We start from the raw sequence: 16448 nt of genomic DNA, 5'->3' as shown, positions 1-16448 counted from the left end.
TTGAAACTTTTTATTTGCCATATGACCCTCTCATTTCAGTTTTGGAGTTCTTTAAAGACACAAATAAAGCAAGTATTTTCTTGAGAATAAAGATGATGCAATGAAACTATCTCTTATCTTTTTTCCTTGAATATAAAAATTCCTTATATTCCCATAATGAACACATAAATTCTCAATGTTTTCCAGCATGTCTGTTTTTATTCTCTCCCAAGAAATTGATAATACCCATTCCATGGGCCACAGTTATTTCTCTAATGATACTCAGAGACATTTTCAAAACACTCAAAAATTTGTCTTAGATTGTTTGTCTTAGATTGTTTACTGTAACAGAAACCTTTCTAGGTAAACACAGAACAAGCAATCTAAACTCCCTTCCAGCTTCGGAAGCAAATGCTAATTGAGAAGAATTTCTGTTCTACTTAGAATTGCCAAGGGCTACCAAACCTCTCCAGATCTGCGCCTGACCTGGTTGCAGAACATGGCAGGCAAACACTCGGAGCGCAGCAATCACGCTGAAGCTGCGCAGTGCCTGGTCCACTCAGCAGCTCTTGTGGCGGAATATTTGAGCATGCTGGAAGACCGGAAATATCTTCCTGTAGGATGCGTAACATTTCAGGTAGGTATCTGCTGATTTACATTAAATCAAGGTATGTCCTCTTTTGGTTTTAATTTTTCTTAGTGGTATTTAGATTCATTCAGCTAGCTTATAAGGAAAGCGTAAAGACTGAGGGTGATGCTCCATAAAATAAACTGACATTCCACTATCTCTGTCATTACTACATTTTTAAAGAGTACTTGTTAATTCTCAGTTTCTTACCTCTAAATCACCTCAGTTTCTTACCTCTAAATACATGTTACGTGTATTTATCCTCTGTACCTATACTACTGTGGACTGTAGCGTCTAAGAAATACACTCAAAGTATTAAGAATTGGAATTCAGTAGAAACTCTTAATTGGTTTTGACTTAACACACCAGATAAACCAATATTTCCCATTCTCTGTATAAAATATGCTAATACCATGACTTAGAGATTATAGTTTACTCTCTAGTAGGGTTGCATACCTCTAACCACTGTTAATGCCAGGTTTGGGAAATTACAAAATTTAATTAAATAATTATGTCCTCTGATGAAATCTAAATACAAAAAGAAAGTGAGTTGTTTCTCCGAAAACTAAGTCTAATATTTGCAAAAACTTGATAAAAGTGGTTCTTCAAATGGTTGCTGTTGAATTAATTTTGGACTAGACAAATCAAAATATTGGGCAGTGAAAGCTCCTAGAAATATAGGATAATTTGATTATTTTGCAAGATCAAGTTTTTACTCTGAAGAAACAAAACTAGAAATCTCAAGTGAAGTTGTATTAATGGGTTAGGCAAGAGAGAGTACATGGAATTCTGATCTGGAGACCCATACACAAACGAAAAGCCTTAGTCCTACTTCAACAAATTGACAAATGAGTATATATCTACTGTAAATGTTTAGGTTAAAGTAAAATATTTAAGGTATGTATGTATCATTTATATTTTAGAAATAATGGCTGATCCCAGTCTCTTTGGCTAAGAGGGCTTTTATTATCCCTAAGTTTTTTCAGTAACTCAGTGTATGCTGGGCAAGCCAAGGGGCTTTGTAGCTTAATTTCCCTCATAGATTCAACAAGATCAAGTAAGTTAAAAATAAAGACTGTCTCCTTAGATGTCCTATGTCATGCCACTGTTTTCCTTAGCCCTGAATTTTCCTTATTTTCTTTCTCACAACTTTTTATTAATGGGAAAGTTATTGAGCAATGATTTACCATTTTATTGTCCTCTTCAATGTACAGAAAGTTTTTGGAGATTTGTCTTTTATGTTCGCACTGACTACCTTTTTTTTTTTTTTAACCTAAACTGATAGTTATATTTCATCTTCGTATATACTTCTTTATATAAATGTTTCAGGCTAAGAAATTCTACTTTACAAGCCTTTTCAATTTCCCCCCCCTAGAATATTTCATCTAATGTTTTAGAAGAATCTGCAGTTTCAGATGATGTGGTATCTCCAGATGAAGAAGGTATCTGCTCTGGGAAGTACTTTACTGAGTCAGGCCTTGTTGGATTACTGGAACGAGCAGCTGCTTCTTTCTCTATGGTAGATGACTCTCGTTCATTCTCTTTCAGTTACATACCTTTGAATTATTAGTGACGTGTATGTTCTCTCTGCCTATGATCCTGCTTTTCCTTTATGATAGTTTTCTCCAAGTACCTTAAGAATTCTCTAGGAATAAATTTTCTTCCTAAATTCATCATTGCTTATTCCTTTTTAATCTTAATAATCTGTCCCCTCCTCCAGTGTTTTTCATTTGCTTATTTTTGAACCAACTCTTAATCTACAACAGATTTTTTTGGTTTATAAAACTTTTACCACCAAAATTTTCTAAATCCTTAAAATTAAAAAGCAGAACAAAACACAACAGAAAGCCTCTGGATGATGTGAGTTCCTGTTTGGGTAGACTAACATGGTTCTAAATATAGAGATTGCTTTTGCAATATCATGTACTTAAGAGTTTCATTCTTTTTCAGTTAATCTGTTTAATCTTAATTAAAGTAATTCTTGGGACATTTTAGTTACAGTAAATACATTTTGCTATTATAACCACATGATTGTTTAAATATACTATATATTCTTGTGAACTGACTAGAAAAATGTTAAGGACCGTATGTTTAGTTCCTTTGGAAAATATGTTTGCTGACTTGTGAAGCAGTGGGAACTCATTGGCTCTTGGAAAACATCTCTCTTCTCTCACTACAGCCTCCAATCTATTTTTAAGGTCAAGAGAATAGAACAGCAGTACAAACACATTTCATCCCTCACTCTGATAATAACCAGAGAGAAACCCTTGGCTAACTACTGGCCAGCTGGCCCTTAGTGGAATAGCTTCTGGTGGCTCAGAACCTTCTCATATTTTGTTGTGTATCAGTGATTTTTTCCATAGGAGATTCCCTATGCTAACTTATTATTTTGGAAAAGTAAATAATTTTAGCTTCCCAGGAGTCCACAGGTTATCTGATAGCTGCATATCTGACCAATGTAATAGCTGCATTTCTTTTATCCCCTACTGAGAATTGGTTTCTGCAAAAATTTATATGTATATAACTATATACACATAAACACATTTACCTTAGCGAGGTAATTACTGGACAGGTGGGGGCAGAATGTCAGATTCAAATCATATAGAAATATAAATACTTGTGTATTGTGTATTTTTAAATGCACACAAACACACACACATACATATATATCTATCCATCCATTAAGAGGAGATAATAAATTGTGTAAAATTCTTCTATTTAGCCTTAATAAAATAAAAAGTCAGTAGTGTTTGTTTTTATGTCCTATTAGAAAAGCTTCAGTGATACTGTTTTTAGTAGAAATATTGTGAATTTGTAAATTATAACTACTTTCTAACTGATGCGAAAGAGAACAATATCTTTTAACATTCTTATAGGCTGGCATGTATGAAGCAGTTAATGAGGTTTACAAAGTACTTATTCCTATTCATGAAGCTAATCGGGATGCAAAGAAACTATCCACAATTCATGGTAAACTTCAAGAAGCATTCAGCAAAATTGTACATCAGGTAATGATTGCAATTTCTAGCATTAGTATAAATGGAGAAAACTGTCTAAAAGCATTAGTGTTGCTTTGTACTTAAGTCAAACTAGATCCCAGAAAATGACCATTTTAATCAGGTTACAAATGAAGTGTCAAAGCCGTGGTTCATGGCCAAAGCAAGATTCATTTACAAAAAATGAATTTACCTAAAGTAGATTTTAAGCATTGTGAATTTTTCACATAGCTCTTCTTTTTTCTTTTTTTCTTTACTTTTTTTGAATTATTACTACAGGCATACTTCGGAGATATTGCAGGGTTCCAGACCACCACCATAAAGCAAGTCAAAGGAATGTTTTGGTTTCCCAGTACATAGAAAAGTTATGTTTACTCTATATTGCAGTCTGTTAAGTGTATAATGATATTATGTTTTAAAAAAATGTACACACCTTAATTAAAAAACCCTTCATTGCTAAAAAATACTAACCATTGTCTTCCAATGAGTCATAATTTTTTTTGCTGGTGGAGGGTCTTGCTTCGTCAATGGCTGCTGTCTGATCAGGGTGGTAGTTACTGAAGATTGAGGTGGCTGAAGCAATTTTTAAAGTAAGATAACAGTGAAGTTTGTCACATCAATTGACTCATCCTTTCACAAACGATTTCTCTGTAGTATGTAATAGATACTGTTTGATAGCATTTTGCCCACAGTAGAACTTCTTTCAAAATTGGGGTCAGTCCTCTCAAGTCCTGCCACTGCTTTATCAGCTAAGTTTATGTAGTATTCTAAATCCTTTGTTGTCATTTCAGCAATCTTCACAGCATCTTCACCAGGAGTAGATTCCAGCTCTTTTGCTTTCTTTTTATTCATGGGTTCACTGGAGTGACACTTCTGATTTCCTTCAAAAATTTTTCCTTTGCATTCATACTTTAGCTGTTTGGTAGAAGAGGCCTAACTCTTGGCCTTTTTCAACATGCCTTCCTCACTGAGCTTAATCATTCTGAGCTTTTGATTTAAAATGGGATATGCGCAACTCTTCTTTCACTTGAATACTTACAGGCCATTGTAGGATTATTAACTGGCCTCATTTCAATATTGTCATGTGTCATTGAATAGGGAGGGGCAGGGAGAGGGAGAGAGGGGGGAACAGACAGTCAGTGGAGCCATCAGAACATGTAACATTTGTGATTAAGTTTGCTGTCTTATATGAGCATGATTCATGGTGTTCCAAATAGTTAAAATAGTAACATCAAAGATCACTAATCACAGATCATCATAACAAATATAATAACAATGAAAAAGTTTGGAATACTGCAAGAATTACCAAAATGTGACACAGAGACACAAAGTGAGCAAATGCTGTTGGAAAAATGGAACCAATAGACTTGCTCGACTCAGGGTTGCTACAAACCTTCAGTCTGTAGTAAACGCAGTTACTGTGAAATGCAATAAAGTGAAGCACAATAAAATGAGGTATGCCTGTAGTTGGCAATTTTTTTAAAATTGTGAGTTATTTTCTCTTTCACAGTGTGGGTTATAATTATGAACCTGATTTTTAAACTGATAACCATTTTTTTACTGCCAAAAAAGTTTTTATATTTAAGTTAATTTTTTATTTAATGATGTGAAAGTTTAAAAATCTCCTAATATCTCAAATGATTCAATTGAACTTTAATTGTTTTTCCTGGATGTTTCCATTTAGTCATCCTTTGATGCATTTCGAATATGAAAATAATATTTGGTTAAAATAATAAACAGAATGGTTGTCTGATGTTTTCAGTTACAATAGTATGATTTTGGTACTTGTTTGTAGCTCATAGAGTCCACGTATTATCACCAAAAGTAAAATCAAAATAAACTTGGTTTAAAAATGAAGTAGACTACTAACAATTGATTTCCCTAAACTAAATCCTTGGCTCCACTGAAATATCCTGTTAAATCTCCTGCTTTTCCATTTTCCTGTTTCTTCCCTAGGCTACCCATGCTATTATCTGCTCCTGCCATCATCTAAGAAGCAAGTGGAGTATTGATTATCCACTTTTGTATTCAGTACTAGTCCTATTTTATGTCTATCAGCTTTACCTCCTCTTTCTTGCCATGAAATAAGCTGTTCTAGATGAGTTGATAAAATCTGAAAAACTTAACAGTCTTAAAACAGAGCTGCTATATTGTTAAGCCAGAATTTTTCTGTCATGTACTAAAATATTGAAGTTGCAAAAACTTATTATGATCATAATAGGTGGGTCTTTTGTTCATAACTTATACATACACTGTCTAAGGAACCTCATCCCAACTTCCAGAGCTGTAAATTGCAAACTTTTGTGAAGTCTAGACTAAGTAGAGCAAGTAGTTTCCAAGAAACTTTCATCCATTTGTATCAAAGACATTTGAGCAAAATTGCAATTTGTATGCCAATTTATGCTGAGTAGTTCAGTGAAGTGCCACTTATCTTATAGATCTAATTTAGACACATAAATGTAACAAGCAGATGCCTCACTTTCACCAAAACTTGTACTTTGACTTATTAAAGGTTTTAAAAGGTGAAATTTTATCTACTAGGTTTTGAACAAGCAACTTATAAAATTATCACAGTTCTTAAGTGAAAGAATATGGTGTTTAAAATATCATGGTGTCTTCCATTTATGGAGAACTTATTGTATATGGAGTCTTAACACTACTGAATGAACATCCTTTGGCCTTTCTTTGTTCTTTTAAAACAGTTTTTTTTATGACTTGCCCTTTTTTACTTTTTATTATACAGAGTACTGGCTGGGAGGTAGGTAATGTTTTAGTTAGTTAAAGACACTAATAGATTGATTTGATCAGATTTTCTGTGCCAATGCTTTGCCCACATGTGCTAGCTGTGGGCATTCTGTTGCTATCTGCTATCAACTGAATTCATTAACCAAAGAAATTTTGTTAAAATACTGTAAGTTATTTTAAGAAACTTATTATTAAGAGGTTGTAGGTAGTGCATGGAAATTCATGTTACACTAATGAGATTCTTTGGTAAATGAGCCACTGTGTCATCACTTTAGTTTGTTATTATCCTATGAAGCATTTTCTTCCATCAACATTTACACACAGATTTCTTTTTTTAACCATATTGATTTACCTCATTTTACAGAGGTCGATTTATATGTTATTGCTCAGAGGTGTAAATAGAAAATACTATATTTCATCTGATCTAAGATGCCATCAATTGTAAGATATACCATTTTTTATAGGCCTTTAAGAAAGAAAAAAACCCTGTGTAGTAAACCACCACATCCTAGCCATTGAAAGGTGAATGCCAACTACAGATAAAATAAAATGTGGCCAAAGAGATGTTCATCTTAGATTTGATGAAATAATGTGTTAATTTGATCTTGAGTCACTTCACCTTGAGTGAAAGAAATTCACTGAGGAAAGAAACTCACTTTTGTCATTTAAATTTTGTTGGGGGCAGAGATAAAAAGATTGAGAGAATATAAAATTTACTTTGACTTGTTATTCTGACAGTGTTTGATAATTCATATTAAAATGAGGACTACAATGTGCTTCCTTTTATATAATAGATAGGTGCCTGAGAAGCTATATATAAATCAAATCTTACCTGAAAAATGCTAGGAAGAATTGATTTATTGTTGTAAGTCTTTCTGTAAAGGAAAGAACACTGTGAAATATACCCTTATTTATTTTGATGAGGTAAAGCCAAGGTATTAATAAATCAGGTTTAATTAAAGCTAAGTATGTTTGTGAAGTTGTCTGCTCTGCCTCTCACTTTGTAGTCACGTTTATGGATTAAACATTTTAGGCTTTCTCCCTTTCTGCATTTCAGTCCTTGTTTTGGGACCCAAACAGAAGCCGTAGGAATAAGTGTCACTACTGCATTTTCTTCCATTTCTGAATTCTTTCTTACCTTTTGCTTTTCTTCAGATGAAACCAGTAGTTTTATATCTACCTAAGTAAATTCTCCAGATTAAATGTGTATGACTTTATTAATACCTAATAATCTCTCATTTCTGTGGCTCAATTAAAACATAGAAAGAGACTTGCCATGGTTGACCTATGAGTGATAAAAGGTTCCTTATAGATTTCCTAACATGAAATGGAATTAGCTGAGAAATAGGCATAAAAGAAGGTATATTGAAACCTCTGAGCAGTTTATTACTAGTCTGCTTGATGCTAAATCGACCCCTGAAAGGTATAATTTTCACTGGTTATGACATTAATATCATTCTGTCATCATGTTTATTGCATGGTAAAAGTCACACAGACTTTATTTTCTTGTTTATATTCTTGTCACTATCTTTCACTGGACCTCTAGCTTTGTAGCTTCTAAAATTGTTGCACGTTTGTTTTTTGCTTTTCCTTTAAATGGATGCTTGCATTTTAAAAATGTGTTTGCTACTATTTGCTGCTTATTTGTTTTGAAATTTCCCTAATTAAAATGCTTTCTGTTTTCTCTTCTCTCTTGCCCCTGGTTGCTGACCCTACTCCCTATTTTTACTATTGTCTATTGTGGTAAGTTCCTATCTTGTGAATATTTTTCATTTTGACTTTGGGAAAACTTCAGTAATTTCATTTTTTCTTAAAGCTGTGTTTCTTAGCTAATTTCCTAGTATTCTCAAAGAACTCTCACTGGATTGAAGTCCAGTAAGGATAATTTATACATTTATACAATGCTCTTTGAATTGGTAGTTCACTACCTGACTTATAGGAAAAGCCTTTCTGGGCTTTTTATATTAGCAATGTGTTTCATTTTCTATTATGTTCCTTAATTTGGTACAAATTATTTGAATTGGCAAAGCTTTTTTGGGGTGTGTGTATGGGTGTGTGTAAAAGATAACTCTAAAAACTTTTATATTTGGCAATTTTGTAAAGTATATTTACCATGCAAAATAACAAATTATGAACCCTTCATAAATCATGGTAGCTGTTATCTGCTCTGCCAGTTTCATTACCTTAATGGCAATTTATTGTTTATCTTTATTTTCTCTTTTCCCAAGCCCATTTATTTTTCTTGAAATGACAGGATATGTTTTAATCATTTCTTTCTTATAGTTGCATTTTAAAGTTATTTTCAGAAAAAAGAAATGTTGAATTTATGTTAGAAATTTTTATAGGCATTTCATATGTGTTTCATGTATTTCATTTTTAAAGAATACTTTTATCCATTTATCAAATAATGATAAATTTATATTCAAAAATTGATTAATTCAAGTTTCAGTTTTTCTGAGTAACCAGTCCCCAAGCATTGATGATATAGTCACATAACACTTTCTCAATTTTTTTTTTTTCTTAAAAGGTTACAGCATATTTCTTTAAGAGGAGTGCACCACCCAAAAAGGCTAGAGTAAATGGCTTTCATAGCTTTGTTTAAGCAAAACTCTACTGGATCACTAAAGAAAAGTGGGATACCCTAACTTCTGAGATCAAAGTGTGCAAAATGACTATATCTTAACTCTTGTCATTGGACAAGATGGACGTGAATGAGCCAATATTTTAGTTTTTATATGCTCAGAAATACTGGCCACATTTCTGGTGCAGTGATTTCTGTTGAATTTTTATATGCTTTAACCCATGCTAAAGCTGAGTGAGATAAATTAACTCACCCAAGTAAAAGGTAGAGCCGAATTAGAAAGAGTAAATTATAATGGATCTGGGGAAGGGTGGGGGGATCTCTGAAAGAAAGGAATGAAAAAGGTTCCAATGAGTACTTTTCAGTAGTTGCTGGAAAAATGTAACACTCTAAAGAAGAAATGAGACCATTGGAGGTATAAAAACCTCAGTCTTTCCTCAGGAAGATGAAGTTAGGTGTGAAGAAAGTTAAGGAAAACACAGTAAGTGGAAAGAGTCTTACCCCTAGGAGATGATACTCTCTGGTAGTTGGTGACTCCTGATTATTGCAGTAGACCTATGAGCACTTGACAATGCTGTACCACTAAAAGTGTTCTGCCCTTGATGCTTTTTTGAGGATGAAAAGAAATATGGACAGCAAACATTTACTATGTAGATGATATTAGATGTGATTTCTTTCTTCTGGACTGGACCCTATAATGGTAAAAATTGAACCTCTGATAAGAAATATTATAGGATATATCTTAGAAAATACATTTAGTACATAAACCACCAACCTTTTCATGCTAGAGTATACAAGAAGGAGATGCGAGCATGCAAAAACAATTACAGTGGAAGACAGACAGTGTTGCAGTATAGCAGAAGGCAAAACAGAGAGTGGGAGGTATGGAGTAATTCTCAAAAGAGTTACTCAGAAGAATTACTCAAGGAAAACATCAGAGAATTGGAAACCGGTTCCAGTATCATACTTGCGTGCTAGTGTTTGTATACCAGTCTATAAAGTATGGGGATTTTTATAACTTTATTAAAAGTTTGGACCCAGATGTCAAATATACTGGAATTTAACTCCGAGCTCCACCACTGACTTAACACAAAGGTGAAAATAATGCTGACTGGCACATAGTGAAGTGCTTTAAAAATGTTGGAGATTATTATTCTTACTGTTGTTACTGTGTCATCATCATTATCATTATTATTCCAAATTTTAACACAGTTTGGCTAATGAAATCTAAGATGTGTTATGTTACCAAGTTGAGATCTATGACAAAAGAAATTGATAAAATTGTATGTCTGTTTTAAGAGGAATAGATCTAGTAGAAGAGAAGGGAGATTGCCACTGTGTGAAACAGTGGTATACCTATATGGAAATCAGTAAACTTGAAGGAAGCAGAGTCGAAAACAATTGGTCAAGATAAAAGAAGTTTTAGAAGTGATATCATTGTAGAAATATACAACTAGCCCAACAAGATGTTCTTACTAAATAAAGATAACTAGAAAAGATTTGAGGTGTATTTGACATGGAAGATTTCAGCCATTTGAGACATGGATAGATGAGTAGATGGATTTCCTTGTCTGGAACAGTCTCATCACTCTCACGATGGTGGAATCAAAACTAGAACTGCTAAGGATGATAAATTGTAGTGTGAGAATGGTGGGAAGTTCAGAAAGAATTCATGACAGTGGAGAAAGGTAATGCTAAAAAATACAGGCTAGATTATAGGAAAGTGGATATTTTTAAAAATTCAAAGGAAAAACAGGTCTCATCCTGTGGAACAAAACCCCTTTACAGGAAATAAGATGAAGTGATGTTTTCCTGAAGATGAAGCTGTATGATAATGCTTTCACGAACCTGATAGGGCCAGTGGTATGACGCTAGAGAATTCTGTGCAAGTTGAAAATAAATTTACTCGAACTCTTAGCCTTCCTTTGTTGCTACTCCATCCCTCACTCCAGTGCACACACACTCATTTTCAATTCCAGTACCTCCTTATACTTACCTTTCCAGTCTTACATCCTCCATTCTCCCACTTGCACACTGCTTCAGTCACACTGGCCATCTTCCTGTGCTTCATACACAAGACAGGCTCCTGCCCTAGAACCTTTGTACTGGCTTTCCTCTTCCTAGAGTGCATTTCCTCCAGATATCTGCCTGAATAGCTCTCATACCTCTCACAGTTTTACTCGGGTGTTGCCGTTTGGTGAGACCTTTCCTGACCACCCACTTTGTCTCTTTTATTCACTAGTCTATCAAAAATGTCTAGGATAGTTTGCTGACACATGGTAGATACTTCACATACATTCCTTCACATACATTCAATAGTTTCCTTCACATACATTCTGTCTCAAGACTTTAAATCTTCCTCTTTTTTTCTTTCTTTCTCTCTCTGCTGAAATGTTCTTTCCTTCCCTCTCACATCCACTTAGCTATTCTTTTGAGTTGTAGATCTTTGTCAATGCATCACTTCTTTTGTGACCTGGTTTCAACACAATTAATCTTTCTTTTTTGTATCATTTTTTATTATAGCACATAACCCTTTGTATTATAATTATTTGAATATATTTTTTACTCTCTTGAAGAGCCAAGTCTTATTTTTATTTATGTTACTGAGGATAAACAGTGGTTAACACATTACAAGCATTCAGTAACTTTTCCCTTGAACTGAATGTATGAGAAAGTAAATAAAAAGAGCTTAAAATGGTTGCTCAGTAACTAGTTCAGTTTTAAGCTTCATTAATAAAATTCAAGTCCATATTCAGGGAGGCAGTGAGCCCACAGATCCTTTCACTGATCAGATCACATTGGCAATATTAAGTCTATTTCTGAGATACCACACTTTAAAAGGTGGCATTGAAAATGAATAAAATGCAAACAGGGTAGTAATTCCTACCATATGTAGATGATTGAGAACTGAAAAGTTTACTAAGGAAGAGTCCTGATAACTGTCTTCAAATATTTAAAAGACCACAATATTAAAGATTTGAAATAGTATTTTAAATTGGAAGCCTCTGGGAGGAGTACAGCCAGAATAACAAAATTGTAATATCTGTGGTTTTAAAAAGTAGGAATGTATATATATATGTCTGACTTTTTTAAAAATAGCAATCACAAATATTTTCTCAAACACCTTTTTTATTTTCTAATGCAGTGCCTTCATTCCTTGATTATATCAGAATTGGCTGTTAATATATTCCATGGCTTATTGATGATTTAATCAGAATTTTGATTGAATATATTTATCTGGAGAAATTTCATTTGCTACAAAAAGTTAATTTTATATCATTTTAAAATAAAATAACTGTGAAAAAAGCTTTTTTAAATTAGAAACCTTGAGTTTCTTTAGCTCCAAAGGCATTTTCTTTAAAACTTTTTTCTTCTGGATAAAAATGTGGGGGTATTTTTAGTTACTGTACTTTTATTCTGTATTATAAAACTGGTAAATTAACGATTAGATTTCTCATTTTGCTTAATTACCTGTTTCATTTGTTTCTTATTTTTGCATACCATTTTGCTTTTCTAGTAAGAACTCACTATAGGAAAAATAAGTATAAGACAAATTAGGCTTAAAAAAATTCAGAGGTTTTTAAATACGTGTGGCTGTGTATATAGGCACTACCACAAAAATCCTTCTGAAACATCTTGGTATCTAAATTTTAAGCATTGCATAGAAAGCTTCTAAGTATTTTATCTTTATTGAAGGAATTGTTTTCAAATTCTCAGTGTAAGGGTTAAAGTGACCTTAGTGTACTTTGTACTTGAAATGAATGTGTGGTTAATGTACACAGTGGGTGCTTTGGCATAACCGACTTGAGCATAACCGACTCGTCTCAAATTATTTTTCTTTTTATCTTGCATGCATACATTTTCCCTTTCTATTCCATTTGTAGTTATTCCTCAACATACAAATATTTTTACTAGCAGGATACTAACTGTAAATTTTTTGCTTCAGTGATCTGGATGGTCTTGACATTTACAGTCTGCACAATGCCAGGTGCTATATACTTGGCTCCTAACTTTCATGATCTCATTTAATATATGTAGAGAGATTAGATAAAGGCTAATGCTACTAAAAATGTTAGTGTTGTTTTTAAATTTAGCTCTAGTATGCTGTAATTTCAGGATGATTAAGACACAGTTCTTCTACCAAGCTTATTTTTTTGCAATAAGGAAAATAATTTTTCTCAATTGTATGGACTTAAAAACAGAACAGTGTGAGGTAGTCACTTGATACAAACCCTGAAAAAATATACCATATGTGTTTTAATCACTTGGTAAAAGCCCTGATTGCATAATGTTATTTGTTAGAAATAATGAAAAAGAAACATTATTTACTTTGTTTTTACCTTCATTTGAGAAATAATAAAATATAATTTTGAATTAAAACTTTTTATAATGTTTTGAGAATTTTATACTATAGCAATCTAAACACAATGTGACAGTCAAAAAGACTGTCTTAAAAATGTCTTCATTTTCCTACACCTAGGATGGTAAGCGGATGTTTGGCACCTATTTTCGTGTTGGTTTTTATGGAACCAAATTCGGGGATTTGGATGAACAGGAATTTGTTTACAAGGAGCCTGCAATAACCAAACTTGCAGAGATATCTCACAGACTGGAGGTGAATACTGTGGTGGTTCATAAAATGTCATCTTTAATTTGTATTCTCTGTAATGAATAGGCTTTCAGATTCAGATCTGATCATTTAATAAGCCAAATCCTGCCAAATAAATACTGCTTTAGAGTGTTAAGAATTTTTTGAAGTACAGTAATATTCTTTCAAATCTTTAAAATCTTTTATGACAACAGTAAAATACTATTAATCTTGTTTTTGTTTTTTTTCTGAGGCTCTGTTTTCACACATGCTTTAGAAACCCTATACCCTTCAGAATTACTGTGATTTATGGAGAAATATGTAATGTTAACCATATTTAGTAAAAAAAAAAAAAGGCATAAGAAATTAAGTAATGGCAATTAAGTAATTATGCAACTAATGGTGGAACTAGAACTCAAACCCAAGAAATATCTGACCCAAGTGCATTACCTCTTTGATTTAACTGACTCTCAGTGAGATATCTTTAGAACTCAAAATCCAGAAATCATACCTTAAAAATACTTCTTAGAATCTTTTAACCCATACAGCTTCTTAGTTTTCACCATAAATGATTAATTTTCACATTTATGAGGCTGACCAGTCTTTTCTGCTATAGTTATTCTTTCTGACCTTTCTGTATTGTTATTGAAATTGTGGTCCATGAACCAGAAGCATTGGCATCACATGGGAAATTGTTTGAACTGCAGACTTTCAGACCCTACCCCAGACCTTCTCAATCAAAATCTGCATTTTACAGGTTCCCCAGTGATTTGTATTCACATAACAGTTTGAGAAGCAGTGTTCCAGGCTTGTTTTTATACTCAGCTGATGTTAATTTCTTGAATATTATATTCTTATCGGTGACTTCACAGGGCTCAAATCCATAAATTGGTTTAAATTGTGGCTTTTGGTTTTTCAAGAGTCTAAGTAAGTCAGTCTTGGGAAATATTGAGACAGTATTGCCCACATTCTATCATAAAAACTTTGAGGGAAGAAGTGGAGGTTTTCCTTTGAAGATTGAGATCTAGTTTTTCCTTTTTAATAGCTCCATTCTTTGCCCATACTTCTTGTCTTGCCATGGGTTTCACCCCTGGGCAAGTTCACTATGGATTCAATGTGACCAAAGAAATGACAGTAAAATGTTGTTGGGGTGAAAGGGTCATACCCAACTTTATTTCCACAGTGGCAGGTCAATCACTAAAATCCCGTTCACTCAGAGTGAGTCTGCGTGCAGCAAGCCAGTCTCTGCCTCTGGGCCTCTCTGCCCGCACAGCCGTCCCAGTCTGTCCTCAGTGCTGCCACCACTCCAGCCTCTGCTCTGCTCTCCTGCAGCCTTGCAGACGTACCACCATGTGGCCCAGAGCACTAGGCAGGGCTCTTCAATAACAACAAATTGTCCACACTTGTGTAGTGAGCGAGCCAACCAGGGCCAGGTGAGAATCCTGGCCACAGGAACCTTCATTTTATCCACACTTCTACTCGGTGCCATAAGGAAAAGTCACCATATTCTTGACCCAGAGTTGCCTTTTCAGAATTTCAACTGATTAATACTTTCACTTGAAAATTTTGGAATAGTACATTAAGGCATCCATAAAAATGAATGCTTGTTCATTAACCTGTGTCTGCAAGAAATCAGGCCCCATCAAACTCAATAAAAGTAAGATCCTATACATGAAAGATACTGAGTTTCTGCTTTCTGTTACCTTTCTTTTTGAGGACCTCCTATGTTTTTATTGAAGAAATTGTTGTTTTCTTCTGTGTTATTTAAAGCAGGTAGATGGGATAATATCAAATAAATATGGACTGAGGCCATACTGATTTGATAGGCTAGATATAACTTTGGTGAACCAGAATAATTAACTATTTTGTAATTATTGACATGGTTGTACAAGAACTTAGTAAGTAGCCTAATTTTGCTCAGGAGTGTCCCTCTGGGGTCTTCTCTATTCTCTACTACTCTTATCTTCATGTAAAACATTTTTTTTTTAATTGTAGGGATTTTATGGAGAAAGATTTGGAGAGGATGTGGTTGAAGTAATCAAGGATTCTAATCCTGTAGACAAGTGTAAATTAGATCCTAACAAGGTATGATTGATTAGACTGTGATGACACAGGTATATCTTTGAGACTCTGATTTTGTTGGAGAAAGACTAAATGATGATCTAACAGTGAGAAAATAAAGGACTTTTTCTTTTCCTAGGCATATATTCAGATTACCTACGTGGAGCCATACTTTGACACATATGAGATGAAGGACAGGATCACATATTTTGACAAAAATTATAATCTTCGCCGTTTCATGTACTGTACACCCTTCACTTTAGATGGTCGTGCCCATGGGGAACTTCATGAACAATTCAAACGGAAGACCATTCTGACTACATCTCATGCCTTTCCTTATATTAAGACAAGGGTCAATGTTACTCACAAAGAGGAGGTAAGCCCACAAACAGGGAAATAGAATTTAGTGAAATAAATACCTTGGAGGCAGTGGAGAACCCTGTAGATGTAGCATGATGTACAATCCCTACCCTGGTCACATATCAGAACTATGCCCATTTTTGAGTCATTAAGTTTTGGCTTCTTTTCTAAGTCCTTTGTTCACCCTCAGCTTATACTTTAAATGTTGATTTTTTTTCATTTAGAGGTCCAGAGTTTAGAATTTTGTTATTAGAAAACAGTCTACAATTGGTCTCCACTTTTTCTTAGTTCAATTGATTATATGTATAGCTCTTTAAATAATTTTCAATCAGTAAACTGACTTAATTGATGTTATTTTACCAAGATCATCCTAACACCAATTGAAGTTGCAATTGAAGACATGCAGAAAAAGACACAGGAGTTGGCATTTGCAACACATCAGGATCCAGCAGACCCCAAAATGCTTCAGATGGTACTCCAGGGGTCTGTAGGCACAACAGTGAATCAGGT

At 33.9% G+C, this 16448-nt stretch overlaps 1 protein-coding gene across 11 annotated transcripts in view; it reads left to right on the top strand.

The window, feature by feature from the left end:
* Window positions 1-16448, top strand: part of DOCK7 (dedicator of cytokinesis 7) — a 241399-nt gene that overhangs the window by 218251 nt on the left and 6700 nt on the right. For 6 of the 11 annotated variants that reach the window (XM_073234057.1, XM_073234055.1, XM_073234053.1 and 3 more), the window contains 8 exons: window positions 424-616; window positions 1983-2126; window positions 3484-3615; window positions 6347-6361; window positions 13419-13544; window positions 15513-15602; window positions 15718-15954; window positions 16303-16446. In XM_073234057.1, coding sequence (XP_073090158.1) covers window positions 424-616; window positions 1983-2126; window positions 3484-3615; window positions 6347-6361; window positions 13419-13544; window positions 15513-15602; window positions 15718-15954; window positions 16303-16446 — 1081 coding nt within the window. The other 5 variants (XM_073234059.1, XM_073234056.1, XM_073234052.1 and 2 more) reach the window with 2 other exon arrangements.

The sequence above is a fragment of the Manis javanica genome, chromosome 4, assembly GCF_040802235.1.
Source record: "Manis javanica isolate MJ-LG chromosome 4, MJ_LKY, whole genome shotgun sequence".
NCBI classification, from domain to species: domain Eukaryota; kingdom Metazoa; phylum Chordata; class Mammalia; order Pholidota; family Manidae; genus Manis; species Manis javanica.
The sequence above is the reverse complement of the archived record's forward strand: the minus strand, read 5'-3'. Positions and strand labels throughout refer to the sequence as shown.